This window comes from Salmo salar, chromosome 06 (genome assembly GCF_965601325.2).
Source record: "Salmo salar chromosome 06, fSalSal1, whole genome shotgun sequence".
NCBI lineage: Eukaryota > Metazoa > Chordata > Actinopteri > Salmoniformes > Salmonidae > Salmo > Salmo salar.
Genome location: NC_138296.1, coordinates 79,870,001 through 79,884,648, shown reverse-complemented (window position 1 = coordinate 79,884,648; position 14,648 = coordinate 79,870,001). Strand labels below are relative to the sequence as shown.

At 44.0% G+C, this 14,648-nt stretch overlaps 1 protein-coding gene across 2 annotated transcripts in view; it reads left to right on the top strand.

Annotated features, from left to right (window-relative positions):
- Positions 1-14,648, top strand: part of LOC106608081 (MAM domain-containing glycosylphosphatidylinositol anchor protein 2) — a 396,771-nt gene that overhangs the window by 312,356 nt on the left and 69,767 nt on the right. For both annotated transcript variants that reach the window (XM_014205779.3, XM_014205777.3), the window contains exon 11: positions 11,324-11,472. In XM_014205779.3, the coding sequence (XP_014061254.3) occupies positions 11,324-11,472 (149 nt within the window). The remainder of the gene's footprint in view (positions 1-11,323; positions 11,473-14,648) is intronic.

The following is a 14,648-nucleotide window of genomic DNA, read 5'->3' as shown; positions in this document are numbered from 1 at the left end:
CATTTAAGTCCATCAGTATACACTTCCTGTATCTGAACAGGTTTTTATGGAAATGATACCAAACACATTTCCCCAAATATTGTTCTGCTCTAGCCCCATTAGATTTCTTTCTCTTCTTCTCCGGAAATTATTTTATATTGTTGATGAAAGAGCTAGTCTTTTTGTGTGAAATAGAATATTGTATTTTCAACAGCTTTATCCATGTAGGCTTGTGATCTCCAATCGGGTGTCCAAACAAATGCAAAGCATCATTAACCTGATTTATCATCACAGGATTCAGGATGAAACATGTTTAGAAGAGATTGTGACTTATTATCTCAGGTCATTACGAGAATTTATCAAATTAGTGAGAGGTTGAGAGAAACAGTCAATCTTGATTTCTGCCCAAAGCAGTTTACTACCTTTTTTTATCACTATTTTGTTGATTGGTTTAGAAGACCTATCTTCAGAAACTGAAGTGATTTATTGTAAAAGTGAAAGGCTTAAAAGTTGGTATTTATCAATTGCTCGTACTCTTGATTTACACACACCTGTAAGTATTTTGCCTTGATAAATCAGACATGTTCTAAAACACTGTGCTGGTGCACGTGAAGTCTCATTTACATAAAGAACCGCCCTAAAGGACCATATATGATCACAAACCTTCCCTTTGAAGCTGCAAGAAATATCACTAATTTCTGTTCGCCAACATGAAGAAATGAAAGAAGACAAAGAAAAAACTTTGCGGATGCAGAAATAGAACTTTTGATCACCAAAGTGGAAGCAAAACAAGCCATACTTTTTGGAGCCCTCAACAATGGCTTGACAAATAAGAGAAAAAATATAGCTTCGGAGCAGGTTAGAGCTGTGGTAAATTCTGCCTCATCTGAGTGCAGAACAGTTAATGAAATTATAAAAGAAATGGTTTGATTTGAAAACATATGCAAAAAATGTTTAGATGATCCACAAAAGCGCTATAAGTGTAACAGGAGGAGGGCAGAGTGACTCTTCACTGTCTGCTATGGACCAACGCATTGACAGCATCATTGGAGAGACCTCAGTATCTTGCATCATTTGTGATGGTGATAATGAGGACCCTCTCCCAGACCCTGAAGGAATACCAGACACACCAACTGATGGTGGTACTGAGGACCCTCTCCCAGACCCTGAAGGAATACCAGACACACCAACTGATGGTGGTACTGAGGACCCTCTCCCAGACCCTGAAGGAATACCAGACACACCAACTGATGGTGGTACTGAGGACCCTCTCCCAGACCCTGAAGGAATACCAGACACACCAACTGATGGTGGTACTGAGGACCCTCTCCCAGACCCTGAAGGAATACCAGACACACCAACTGATGGTGGTACTGAGGACCCTCTCCCAGACCCTGAAGGAATACCAGACACACCATCTGATGGTGGTACTGAGGACCCTCTCCCAGACCCTGAAGGAATACCAGACACACCAACTGATGGTGATAATGAGGACCCTCTCCCAGACCCTGAAGGAATACCAGACACACCATCTGATGGTGGTACTGAGGACCCTCTCCCAGACCCTGAAGGAATACCAGACACACCAACTGATGGTGGTACTGAGGACCCTCTCCCAGACCCTGAAGGAATACCAGACACACCAACTGATGGTGGTACTGAGGACCCTCTCCCAGACCCTGAAGGAATACCAGACACACCATCTGATGGTGGTACTGAGGACCCTCTCCCAGACCCTGAAGGAATACCAGACACACCAACTGATGGTGGTACTGAGGACCCTCTCCCAGACCCTGAAGGAATACCAGACACACCATCTGATGGTGGTACTGAGGACCCTCTCCCAGACCCTGAAGGAATACCAGACACACCAACGGATGGTGATCCTGAGGACCCTCTCCCAGACCCTGAAGGAATACCAGACACACCAACTGATGGTGGTACTGAGGACCCTCTCCCAGACCCTGAAGGAATACCAGACACACCAACTGATGGTGGTACTGAGGACCCTCTCCCAGACCCTGAAGGAATACCAGACACACCATCTGATGGTGGTACTGAGGACCCTCTCCCAGACCCTGAAGGAATACCAGACACACCAACTGATGGTGGTACTGAGGACCCTCTCCCAGACCCTGAAGGAATACCAGACACACCATCTGATGGTGGTACTGAGGACCCTCTCCCAGACCCTGAAGGAATACCAGACACACCAACTGATGGTGGTACTGAGGACCCTCTCCCAGACCCTGAAGGAATACCAGACACACCATCTGATGGTGGTACTGAGGACCCTCTCCCAGACCCTGAAGGAATACCAGACACACCATCTGATGGTGGTACTGAGGACCCTCTCCCAGACCCTGAAGGAATACCAGACACACCATCTGATGGTGGTACTGAGGACCCTCTCCCAGACCCTGAAGGAATACCAGACACACCATCTGATGGTGGTACTGAGGACCCTCTCCCAGACCCTGAAGGAATACCAGACACACCAACTGATGATAAGTCAAGCTTTATATTCGCAACCATATTCAGACATGGACCACATCTAAATATTATTTCTTGACAATAAATATAACAAATATACATTACGGTTCAAAAGTTTGGGCTCACTTAGAAATGTCCTTGTTTTTTAAGGAAAATCACTTTTTTTGTCCATTAAAATAACATCAAATTGATCAGAAATACAGTGTAGACATTGCTAATGTTGTAAATGACTATTGTAGCTGGAAACTGCTGATTAAAAAAAAATATATGGATTATATACATAGGTGTACAGAGGCCCATTATCGGCATCCATCACTCCTGTGTTCCAATGCCACGTTGTGTTAGCTAATCCAAGTTTATCATTTTAAAAGGCTAATTGATCATTAGAAAACCCTTTTGCAGTTATGTTAGCACAGCTGAAAATGGTTGTTCTGATTAAAGAAGCAATAAATCTTGAGACTAGTTGAGTTTCTGGAGCATCAGCATTTGTGGGTTCGTTTACAGGCTCAAAATGGCCAGAAACAAAGACCTTTCTCCTGAAACTCATCAGTCTATTCTTGTTCTGAGAAATGAAGGCTAGTTTTTTGGCAATTTCTCGCATGGAATAGCCTTCATTTCTCAGAACAAGAATAGACTGATGAGCATTTTGAGCCTGTAATCGAACCCAGAAATGCTGATGTTCCAGATACTCAACTAGTCTAAAGACTGATTGCTTCTGTAATCAGAATAACCGTTCTCAGCTGTACAAATGTACAAATTGATAAATCCCACACTTTGCTTAGAAATGACCGCACGCATGGTTTACAAACATTTCTGTTCGTATGCAACATTCATAAATGAGGGCCCAGACATTTAGCCCTGTGAACTTTGACCCTGATGTTCTGTATAAATAGGTAATCCAGTTCTTTAATTAAATCAAATCAAATGTTATTTGTCACATGATTCGTAGACAACAGGTGTGGACTAACAGTGAAATGCTTACTTACGGGCCCTTCCTAACAATGCAGAGAGAACAAAAATAGAGAAATAATAGAATACACGTAATAATAAATACACAATAAGTAACGATAACTTGGCTATATACACAGGATACCAGTACCGAGTCGATGTGCAGGGGTATGAGGTAATTCAGGTAAATATGCACAGTACTACTTTGAAGAATCTAATTTAGATTTAACACTTTTTTGGTTACTACATGATTCTGTATGTGTTATTTCATAGTTTTGATGTCTTCGCTATTATTCTACAATGTAGAAAATAGAAAAATAAAGAAAAACCCTTGAATGAGTAGGTGTGTCCAAACTTTTGACTGGTACTGTACATATAACTAGGAATAAAGTGACTAGGCAACAGCATAGATAATAAACAGTGGCAGCGTATGTGATGTATGTGATGTGTCAAAAAAAGTTAGTTGTTTCCAATATGACAGACACTTGATGGACCTCTGATTGGTTTACACTCCTACCAGCCACTTCCCAGCCTGTGGGGATAAACTCTGCTGATTGGTTCACACTCTTCAGACTGAGTACTGATAGGTTGACCCTCCCCAGCCTGCGGGGCTAAATTCTCAACTCTGGGGATCATTAAATGTGTCTGGGAGACTGTATTGAGAGTCTTTATAAGTCATGACAGCTCTGATACATGTTGTCTCAACTTCATATTGTCAGATCACTGCATCGCTTCATTAGAAATCAACAGATATAGCTGTTTGAACAGTTTCAGATTTCTGGGTGGTCACAGGGAGAATAATGTTATACTGTCTTTAAATAATCTTTAGATAATCTCCTCTTGAATGTTGGTTTCTAAGTATTAATGTGTTTTCTTTGACCTGTGAGAAATGTATTTATGTTGGCTCTCTCTCTCTTCTTTAAATATTGAATACTGTATGTCAAGCAGCCCACTTCAGCCCACCATACATAGCACAGGAGGTTGGTGGCACCTTAATTGGGGAGGACGGGCTCATGTTAATGGCTGGTGCTCTCAGAAGAGAGTATTCTGAAATCGGAGTAGATAGCCAGAGCTAATTTATTTGCATTGAGAACGCACAACGACTATACCACTTAGCTAAGAATGACGTGAATAATCAAGTCAATAAACGCTGGGTAGTTAGATAGCATATTGTTAATATACTGGCAAGTTCAATGTATTTGTCACGTCCTGACCAGTTAAGGGTTATTTGTTGTTGGAGTTTGGTCAGGATGTGGCAGAGGGTATTTGTTTTATATGGTTTGGGGTGGTGGTGTAGGTAGTAGGTTGTTTTATTTATGTATTCCGGGGGTTTGGGCACTGCTCTGTGTTTAGGTATTTCTAGGTTTAGTTAGTTAGTTGTGGGTATAGGTTCTAGGTTTGTTTTCTATTTAGAGTCAATTGGGATTGGACTCCCAATTGAAGGCAGGTGTGTTGAGTTGCCTTTGATTGGGAGTCCTATATTAGTAGGGTGTGTTTGTCTGTGTGTTTGTGGGTAATTGTTTGTGAGCACTGCATTTATTGAGCCTGCTACACTGTCTAGTCGTGAGTACTGTTTATTGTTTTGTTTTTCCTGTGGATGCTTTTTGTTTTTTCCATTAAAAGAATGAGTATCCACATACTCGCTGCATTTTGGTCTTCTCTCCACTATGACACCTGTGACAGAATTACCCACCACAAAAAGACCAAGCAGCGGAGAAGAGGACAGAGGGAAGTCAAGGAGGACTATCGGAAGCAGCGCGCTCGGGAGGAGATGGATTCCTGGTCGCTGGAAGTATTGGAGGAAAGGATTGACTGGACATGGGAGCAGTTGCGGGTCCACTGTGACAACCTGCCTGGGAGGCAGGTAGAACCCGGGAGGCAGCCCCAAGAATTTTTTAGGGGGGGGCACAAAGGCTATTTGGCGGGGTGAGATTGGAGCCCCAGGCCAGCTCCCCGTACCCTTGTAGGGCAGACTGGACAGGTCCCGTGCTTTGGGGTTGGGGCTGTGGTGAGGCCTGGGATTTTCAGGCCGGTAGGCACAGTACCAGCGCCCCGCATGTGCCAGGGCGAAGTAAGCATCGAGCCTGAAGGGGTGATGCCAACCCTGAGCTCAAGACCGCCAGTGCGCCTCTACGGTCCGGTGTTTCCCGCTGTGCGCACTAGCGTGGAGGTGTGTGTCTCCAGGCTGGCACGTCCAGTACCAGCCCCACGCATCAGGTGTCTAGTGCATCAGCCCAGCCTCGCCAGTCAGGGTCTGCCAGAGTGACCCGCCTGCCCTCCGGCCCAGCCCGAGTGGCCCGCCTGCCCTCCGGGCCCAGCCCGAGTGGCCCGCCTGCCCTCCGGGCCCAGCCCGAGTGGCCCGCCTGCCCTCCGGCCCAGCCCGAGTGGCCCGCCTGCCCTCCGGCCCAGCCCGAGTGGCCCGCCTGTCCTCCGGCCCAGCCCGAGTGGCCCGCCTGCCCTCCGGCCCAGCCCGAGTGGCCCGCCTGCCCTCCGGCCCAGCCCGAGTGGTCCGTCTGCCAGGGTCAGCCCGAGTAGCCCGTCTGCCCGGCGCAGCTATTGGCACCACCGAAGTGGGCGACGCCGAAGGTGGAGCGAGGTCCACGTCCTGAGCCACCTCCAGGATAGGTGGGTTGGGGAGGGAGGGTGTAGCACAGTGCCGTCGTTGACGGCAGCCACCCTCCCTTCCCTCCCTTATTGTTTAGGGGGATATTTTGTTTGGGGGTTTGTTTTTTCTTTTAGGTGCATTCCGGGGTCTGCACCTTTAGGGGGGGGTACTGTCACGTCCTGACCAGTTAACCTCTATGGGACCGGCGGGACGAATTCGTCCCACCTACGTAACAGCCACTGCCAGCCTGTGGCGCGATTTTCAAAATCTTCAAAATCCTATTACTTCAATTTCTCAAACATATGACTATTTTACAGCCATTTAAAGATAAGACTCTCGTTAATCTAACCACACTGTCCGATTTCAAAAAGGCTTTACAACGAAAGCAAAACATTAGATTATGTCAGCAGAGTACCAAGCCAGAAATAATCAGACACCCATTTTTCAAGCCAGCATATAATGTCACCAAAACCCAGAAGACAGCTAAATGCAGCACTCACCTTTGATGATCTTCATCAGATGACAACCCTAGGACATTATGTTATACAGTACATGCATGTTTTGTTCAATCAAGTTCATATTTATATCAAAAACCAGCTTTTTACATTAGCATGTGACGTTCAGAACTAGCATACCCCCCGCAAACTTACGGGGAATTCGCTAACATTTTACTAAATTACTCACGATAAACGTTCACAAAAAGCATAACAATTATTTTAAGAATTATAGATACAGACCTCCTCTATGCACTCGATATGTCCGATTTTAAAATAGCTTTTTGGTGAAAGCACATTTTGCAATATTCTAAGTACATAGCCCAGGCATCACGGGCTCGCTATTTAGACACCCGGCAAGTTTAGCACTCACCATAATCATATTTACTATTATAAAAATGTCATTACCTTTTGTTGTCTTCGTCAGAATGCACACCCAGGACGTCTACTTCAATAACAAATGTTGGTTTGGTCCAAAATAATCCATCGTTATATCCGAATAGCGGCGTTTTGTTCGTGCGTTCCAGACACTATCCGAAATAGTAAAGAAGTGTCGCGCGCTTGGCGCAATTCCTGACAATAAAATTCAAAGTATTCCATTGCCGTACGTCGAAGCATGTCAACCGCTGTTTAAAATCAATTTTTACGTCATTTTTCTCGTAGAAAAGCGATAATATTCCGACAGGGAATCTCCTTTTCGGCAAACAGAGGAAAAAATCCCAAAGGCGGGGGCGGTCGGGGTCACGCGCATAAGCTAGTGTCTCTTGATGGGCCACTTGAGAAAGGCGATAATGTGTTTCAGCCTGGGGCTGGAATGACGACATTCTCTTTTTTCCCGGGCTCTGAGAGCCTATGGAAGACGTGGGAAGTGTCACGTTAGAGCAGAGATCCTTAGTAAATGATAGAGATGGCAAAGAAGTTCCAGAAATGGTCAGACAGGCCACTTCCTGTAAAGGAATCTCTCAGGTTTTGACCTGCCATTTGAGTTCTGTTATACTCACAGACACCATTCAAACAGTTTTAGAAAATTTAGGGTGTTTTCTATCCATATGTAATAAGTATATGCATATTCTAGTTACTGAGTAGGAGTGGTAACCAGATTAAATCGGGTATGTTTTTTATCCAGCCGTGTCAATGCTGCCCCCTAGCCCTAACAGGTTAAGGGTTATTTGTTGTTGGAGTTTGGTCAGGATGTGGTAGAGGGTATTTGTTTTATATGGTTTGGGTGGTGGTGTAGGTAGTAGGTTGTTTTATTTATGTATTCCGGGGGTTATGGGCACTGCTCTGTGTTTAGGTATTTCTAGGTTTAGTTAGTTAGTTGTGGGTATAGGTTCTAGGTTTGTTTTCTATGTAGAGTTAATTGGGATTGGACTCCCAATTGAAGGCAGGTGTGTTGAGTTGCCTTTGATTGGGAGTCCTATATTAGTAGGGTGTGTTTGTGGGTAATTGTTTGTGAGCACTGCGTTTATTGAGCCTGCTACACTGTCTAGTCGTGAGTATTGTTTTGTTTTTGCTGTGGATGCTTTTTAATTTTTCCATTAAAAGAATGAGTATCCACATACCTGCTGCATTTTGGTCTTCTCTCCACTACGACACCTGTGACAGTATTATTATGCGGTTTGTAAGGATAGCGTATCCAACACATTGTCAGCCAACACAACGTGTAGCATAAATAATTTGAATAGTCATTACTTTATTACATTTCTCAAAATGTTCTTAACATTTGTCATAATTAGTTAACCTCTATGGGCTAGGTGGGACGCTTGCGTCCCACCTACTCAACAGCCAGTGTAATCCCGTGGCGCGTTATTCAAATTCCTCAAATACAAAAACGTCAATTTTTCAAACATAACTATTTTACACCATTTTAAAGACAAGACCCTCGTTAATCTAACCACACTGTCCGATTTCAAAAAGGCTTTACAACGAAAGCAAAACATTAGATTATGTCAGCAGAGTACCCAGCCAGAAATAATCAGACACCCATTTTTCAAGCTAGCATATAATGTCACATAAACCCAAACCACAGCTAAATGTAGCACTAACCTTTGATCTTCATCAGATGACAACCCTAGGACATTATGTTATACAATACATGCATGTGTTGTTCAATCAAGTTCATATTTATATCAAAAACCATGTGACTAGCATTCCCACCGAACACTGCCGGTGAATTTACTAAATTACTCACGATAAACGTTCACAAAAAGCATAACAATTATTTTAAGAATTATAGATACAGAACTCCTCTATGCACTCGATATGTCCGATTTTAAAATAGCTTTTCGGTGAAAGCACATTTTGCAATATTCTCAGATAGCCCGGCATCACAGGGCTAGCTATTTAGACACCCAGCAAGTTTAGCACTCACCAAAGTCAGATTTACTATAAGAAAAATGTTATTACCTTTGCTGTCTTCGTCAGAATGCACTCCCAGGACTTCTACTTCAATAACAAATGTTGGTTTGGTTCAAAATAATCCATAGTTATATCCAAATAGCGGCGTTTTGTTCGTGCGTTCAAGACACTATCCGAAAGGGTAAATAAGGGTGACGAGCATGGCGCAATTCGTGACAAAAAAATTCTAAATATTCCATTACCGTACTTCGAAGCATGTCAACCGCTGTTTAAAATCCATTTTTATGCCATTTTTCTCATAAAAAAGCGATAATATTCCGACCGGGAATCTGCGTTTAGGTAAACAGACGAAAGAAAATAAAGCATGGGGTCGACTCGGGCACGCGCCTAAGCCCAAAGTACTCTGATCGGCCACTTGCCAAACGCGATAAAGTGTTTCAGCCAGAGGCTGCCTCGATATCGTTCAGCTTTTTCCCGTGCTCTGAGAGCCTATTGGAGCCGTAGGAAGTGTCACGTTATAGCAAAGATCCTCAGTCTTCAATAAAAAGAGCCAAGATGAAACACAACTTGTCAGACAGGCCACTTCCTGCATGGAATCTTCTCAGGTTTTGGCCTGCCATATGAGTTCTGTTATACTCACAGACACCATTCAAACAGTTTTAGAAACTTTAGGATGTTTTCTATCCAAAGCCAATAATTATATGCATATTCTAGTTACTGGGCAGGAGTAGTAACCAGATTAAATCGGGTACGTTTTTTATCCGGCCATGTCAATACTGCCCCCTAGCCCTAACAGGTTAAAGCAATTAATTTGTTTCCACTCTCGTCGGACTTCAGCTGCGTATTTTCTTCAAATCTAAAAACGTTGTGAAGCCACGGCCATTTCCTGAAGAATTGCATTAAGAGCCCTAAAAGTACGGAAATAGTGTGCACTGCGTGTATACTTCGTATTTTGACAAATGTAGTACGACATCCGGGAACTTTTGGCATACTAACTCTATCCATGTTAGGACAATAAGCGTGTTACATACTCAATTTACGTCACAAATAGTGCAGTTAGTGTGGTTAGTAGGAGTATTCGAACACAGCTCTTGTGTGCTGCTCTATCGTTACCTCTCATTCACACAGGTACATGTTCATTTTCTTTTATTGTCAATGTATCTCCTCAATGTCTATCAGTCTATTTATCATCCCTTGCTGCTGCTTGAATGGACTTCTTCCCTTCTCTCACCTCCTTGGCTGCTCTTTTAAGAACCTCAAGGGGGGCTATACCCCTGCTTCTTTTATGTTTGTTTACACAGGATATGATGATGTCTGCTCTGTAACAATACAAATCTTGAGTTCATATTCATGACACATTGCACACATACTATGCACATTATGCATAAACATGTAATCAATGTAATCATAATTTGTATAGGATATGGTGGCCATTCGCTCAACTTACCCCATGGCAAACATTTTGACTATATTAGCCCACACAGCTACAACGATGCACTTTCATGCTAAGTTTGCTAGGTTTAGGACCTAGAACTGAAACATAGAGACCCCAGCTGATGTATACTTGGGTTAAGATACAAGAATCATGAAACCTCTAACACAATACATTTATTTCAGTTTTTTGGACCTAACTTGCTTACCATTTTTTCCATGTGGTTTCTTCCTTCACAGACTCACATGAAATTATGATCTCTTACTAAATATTTGGTCACATGATTCATTTTGCGTATGGTTTCCTAGAAACAAGGGTGGCTAAACTAACCCTCTGGCTCAATTTACCCCACTCTTCCCTACAGCACTTTTTTTCTGTTCTGACAATAACACAGCTGACCTTGTGGCTTCCATCAAAGGAAACAGCTTTACTGACAAAATGTCTGAGAAAGATCGACACACTTCTGTGAAAACAAGTTTCCGTCAGTACAAAAGAACGAACACCACTGACTCCTTATCAAACTGGTCAAAAACAGGCCAAATCAAATCAACGTTTATGAGTCACTTGCGCCGAATACAACAGGTGTAGAAGACCTTACAGTGAAATGCTTACTTACGAGCCCCTAACCAACAGTGCAGTTTCAAAAAATACTGGTTATTGGAGGCAACTGTCATGGTTGATGCATTGCAGCCATTTTGTGGAGTAATACTCAACATGACATGTTTGCATTTTGGCAACCTAAAAGAAAAACAACAATGTGCAGTATGTTTTTTTTATTTTTTTTACAATGGTCAAATTTTTTTTACAGCAATTCAAATGGCCCTCTTATTTAGCTTGATTCAGTATCTCTGGTACATATGTGACCTGTTTCAGGAAACTAGGCGTATGGCCACATATGGTCGGTCACATATGGCTTGGGTTCCTTACTCCCTTGATGCCACAGATGAAGAGGAACAGTGGAAGTTGAAATACAAACATATTGAATTAGTTGTAAATGTTTGTTTGTGTTTACAGGGAAAGCGTATCCTCCAGAGTTCTACTACGACACGTACAGTCCGCTGTGGCAGAACCGGCCTAGAGTCTATGGCTTCAAACTGCAGTGGACCCAGATGAACCCCAACGCTGTGGACCGCATCGTGGCCTACCGCCTCGGCATACGTCAGGTAGAAGTTTGTGTGTGTGTGCGCATGTGGGTGTTTGCTGACCCTAACCCCAACCCTGGACGTAAAAAGGCTTTTACAGATGACAGAAAAGTGACATGATAGAGAGAAAAGCAGGAATAAACATCATGGACATAGAGGCTGTCTGGATATTCATATCATATTGTTCTCCTTGGACGGCTCCATCGGCCCTGTGGAGAGAAAGCACCCTGTGGAGAAAGGAGTGGGAGCCATTGGACCTTTTTACCTTCAGATAGAGGAAAGGCTTCAGATAACAGTCAGCATTGATTGATGGTCGGCCCAGGCTACTTTAAGAATGTCAGTCTCTCTCTCCTTTCCTCACTCTCTCACAATTTCTCTCTGGTTCTCTTTTTCTCTCTCCTTGTCTGATTTCTCTTTCTCTCACAGTCTCACACTTCCTACATCATGGTGAAAGACAACAGTCCCCTGTCAAGAAGCGTTTTCTACAGCAACTGTTGTATCACCCAATAAAGCATCCATCCAGTCTAGTGGGCGTTTGTAGTGTGCTTGCGGTGATGCCTTCTGAATTGTCCCAGAGTGGATTATAGTAGTGTTCTATTGTACTTTATGGTATTGCTAGTTGTATTGGTTGTAGTAGTCTATTGTGTTGCTAGGTAAAAGGTTCAGCTACATAGCCATGTGAACACTGTTGTGCCTAGCTTCTATGTGTCTTTGCCTCAAACCTTTCACAACATTAGCATGTTGGTAGCGTGGTTAAGCTGAGGCTTGATGCCACTAAATGTGGTCTCTTTCATTTTACCCATAATAATCCCCTACTGTGACAAAGTGGCTCCCTCCTTATGGTCACAGCAGGCATTGACTTTCACAACATATAGTAATGTGGGCTAGGTCTCTACACAGTCTGTTGATGGGCTGAGAAACTGTTGATCGTGTCAGGCTTGATCACAATAACCACCACCATTAAAGGAAGATACTGTATTCAGACATTGCTTTAAGGTCTGTATGTTGTAGTTTCTGTTGGCCTTTATCGGTTCAGAAGAAGCTCTCATTCAGAACCACTGCATTACAGGCGACAGTAAAGCCTTCTGAACTGACGTCCTTACATCTCTACCCAAACTGAGTGAGTCTTATACCTGCCGTTCTAATCTGTTAGTATAATTCCATATTTGTTTCCTTCTACACCCCGTCAGGAATTTACGCTTGAAAAACACATTAAAACCGAGCTTGTTGTGTACCGCAAGGATTTTTCTGTCAATGATCTCGATCGGCCTGTTTGGTAATAAATGAGGATGCGCTCACGTGATTCGTTTATTCGTCGTGGGAGCCAACGATACGCCGGCTTCCTTCTTGCCAGGCAGGCTGTTGTTTGAGCCCTTGCCAGGAAGATACATTTATTCTTCCTTCGCTGGCATTCAACTGGTCCTTTTCACAATTTCATAGATTAATTCTGTGCCAGTGCTAAAATGGGCCCACAGTAATTCAGCAATCACATTAACATTCTAATCTGTTTTGCTGTTGTTTGGAGAGAGAAAGAAAAAAGGAAATAGGCCTTCCTGTCTGCACACTCTTGCTTTTGTGGTTTTTATCTCCTACCTTGCAAGCAGAAAATCGTTGTTTGCGAGAATACATTTTCTTTCCACTCCCCCCCTCATCTCAACTAGGCTGGGTATCCTTGGCCTCCCTACCTGCTGTTGTCTTAGATACAGGAGGCATACGCTGAGAAGGGGCTGAGAATGGGCTTATCCGTAACATTTACTTCTCCTTCATGTTTCATCTGGGTGAGCCTGTCCATGTTTCATCTGGGTGAGCCTCTCCATGTTTCATCTGGGTGAGCCTCTCCATGTTTCATCTGGGTGAGCCTGTCCATGTTTCATCTGGGTGAGCCTCTCCATGTTTCATCTGGGTGAGCCTCTCCATGTTTCATCTGGGTGAGCCTCTCCATGTTTCATCTGGGTGAGCCTCTCCATGTTTCATCTCGGTGAGCCTCTCCGTGTTTCATCTGGGTGAGCCTCTCCATGTTTCATCTGGGTGAGCCTCTCCTTCATGTTTCATCTGGGTGAGCCTCTCCTTCATGTTTCATCTGGGTGAGCCTCTCCTTCATGTTTCATCTGGGTGAGCCTCTCCATGTTTCATCTGGGTGAGCCTCTCTTTCATGTTTCATCTGTGTGACGCTCTCCTTCATGTTTCATCTGCCAAGAAATGATCTTGACCCTTTTTTTCTTTTCTAATTTTCTTCCTTTGCGATGAGCGTTCTGATTTCATCCCTCTTGGCGATTGTGAAATCGATGGAACATGAACGAGTAAGGAGAAGAGAGGGAGCATAGAAGAGAGGGAGAGTGAGAGGAAGGGATGCAGGAGGAGAGGCTCCCCCTTCATAAATAAATAAATGCTTAGATAACCCTGGTAGGACACTGAGTGGGGCGCGCTGAGACAGTGGTGCAGTAATGAAAGTGTTGGCACGTGGACCACTCTTCCTCCACACCAGTCCTCCTCTCCTCTACCTGCTATTTATAGCCAGAGCAGACCAGCTAATACTACACCTGTTCTGTTCTGTTCCTCTTCCATTCCCACGGAATCATTATCAGTCCCCCTCACCGCTGCCTTTGAATTAATACTGAGGGCTGGTGGGCTTTATGCCTCTGTAATGAATGGCTTTCTGTTATCGTCTGGGGCCTGGACAGACAGGCGAACGGGCAAGCTAGGCCGGTCGGGCTGAGGAGAGACAGTGTGAAACCGTAGTTGAAAGGAAGGAACGTAGGAGTGAGCAACTAGGCTGCTGTCTGTCTGTCTGTCTGTCTGTCTGTCTGTCTGTCTGTCTGTCTGTCTGTCTGTCTGTCTGTCTGTCTGTCTGTCTGTCTGTCTGTCTGTCTGTCTGTCTGTCTGTCTGTCTGTCTGTCTGTCTGTCTGTCTGTGCCTGCTCGCTCCCTTCTGGCCCTGCTTCTGTACACTCACTACTTCAAGGCAAGGAAGCCATTTCCTTTTTACTCTCTCTCTCTCTCTCTCTTTCTCTTTCCTTCTCTCGTTCATTGCAATGAGGCAATGCCAGTCTTTTCCTTCTTACTCTGCTCTGTCTCTCTCTTTCTCTCGCTCCCCTCCTCAGTCAATTGATCTGTCAGTCAGTGTTGGATCAGTACGCAGGGTGAGGAGCAACAAAGATCAATAGCAGCAGGCTAATTACATGCAGCCTCTCTCTCTGT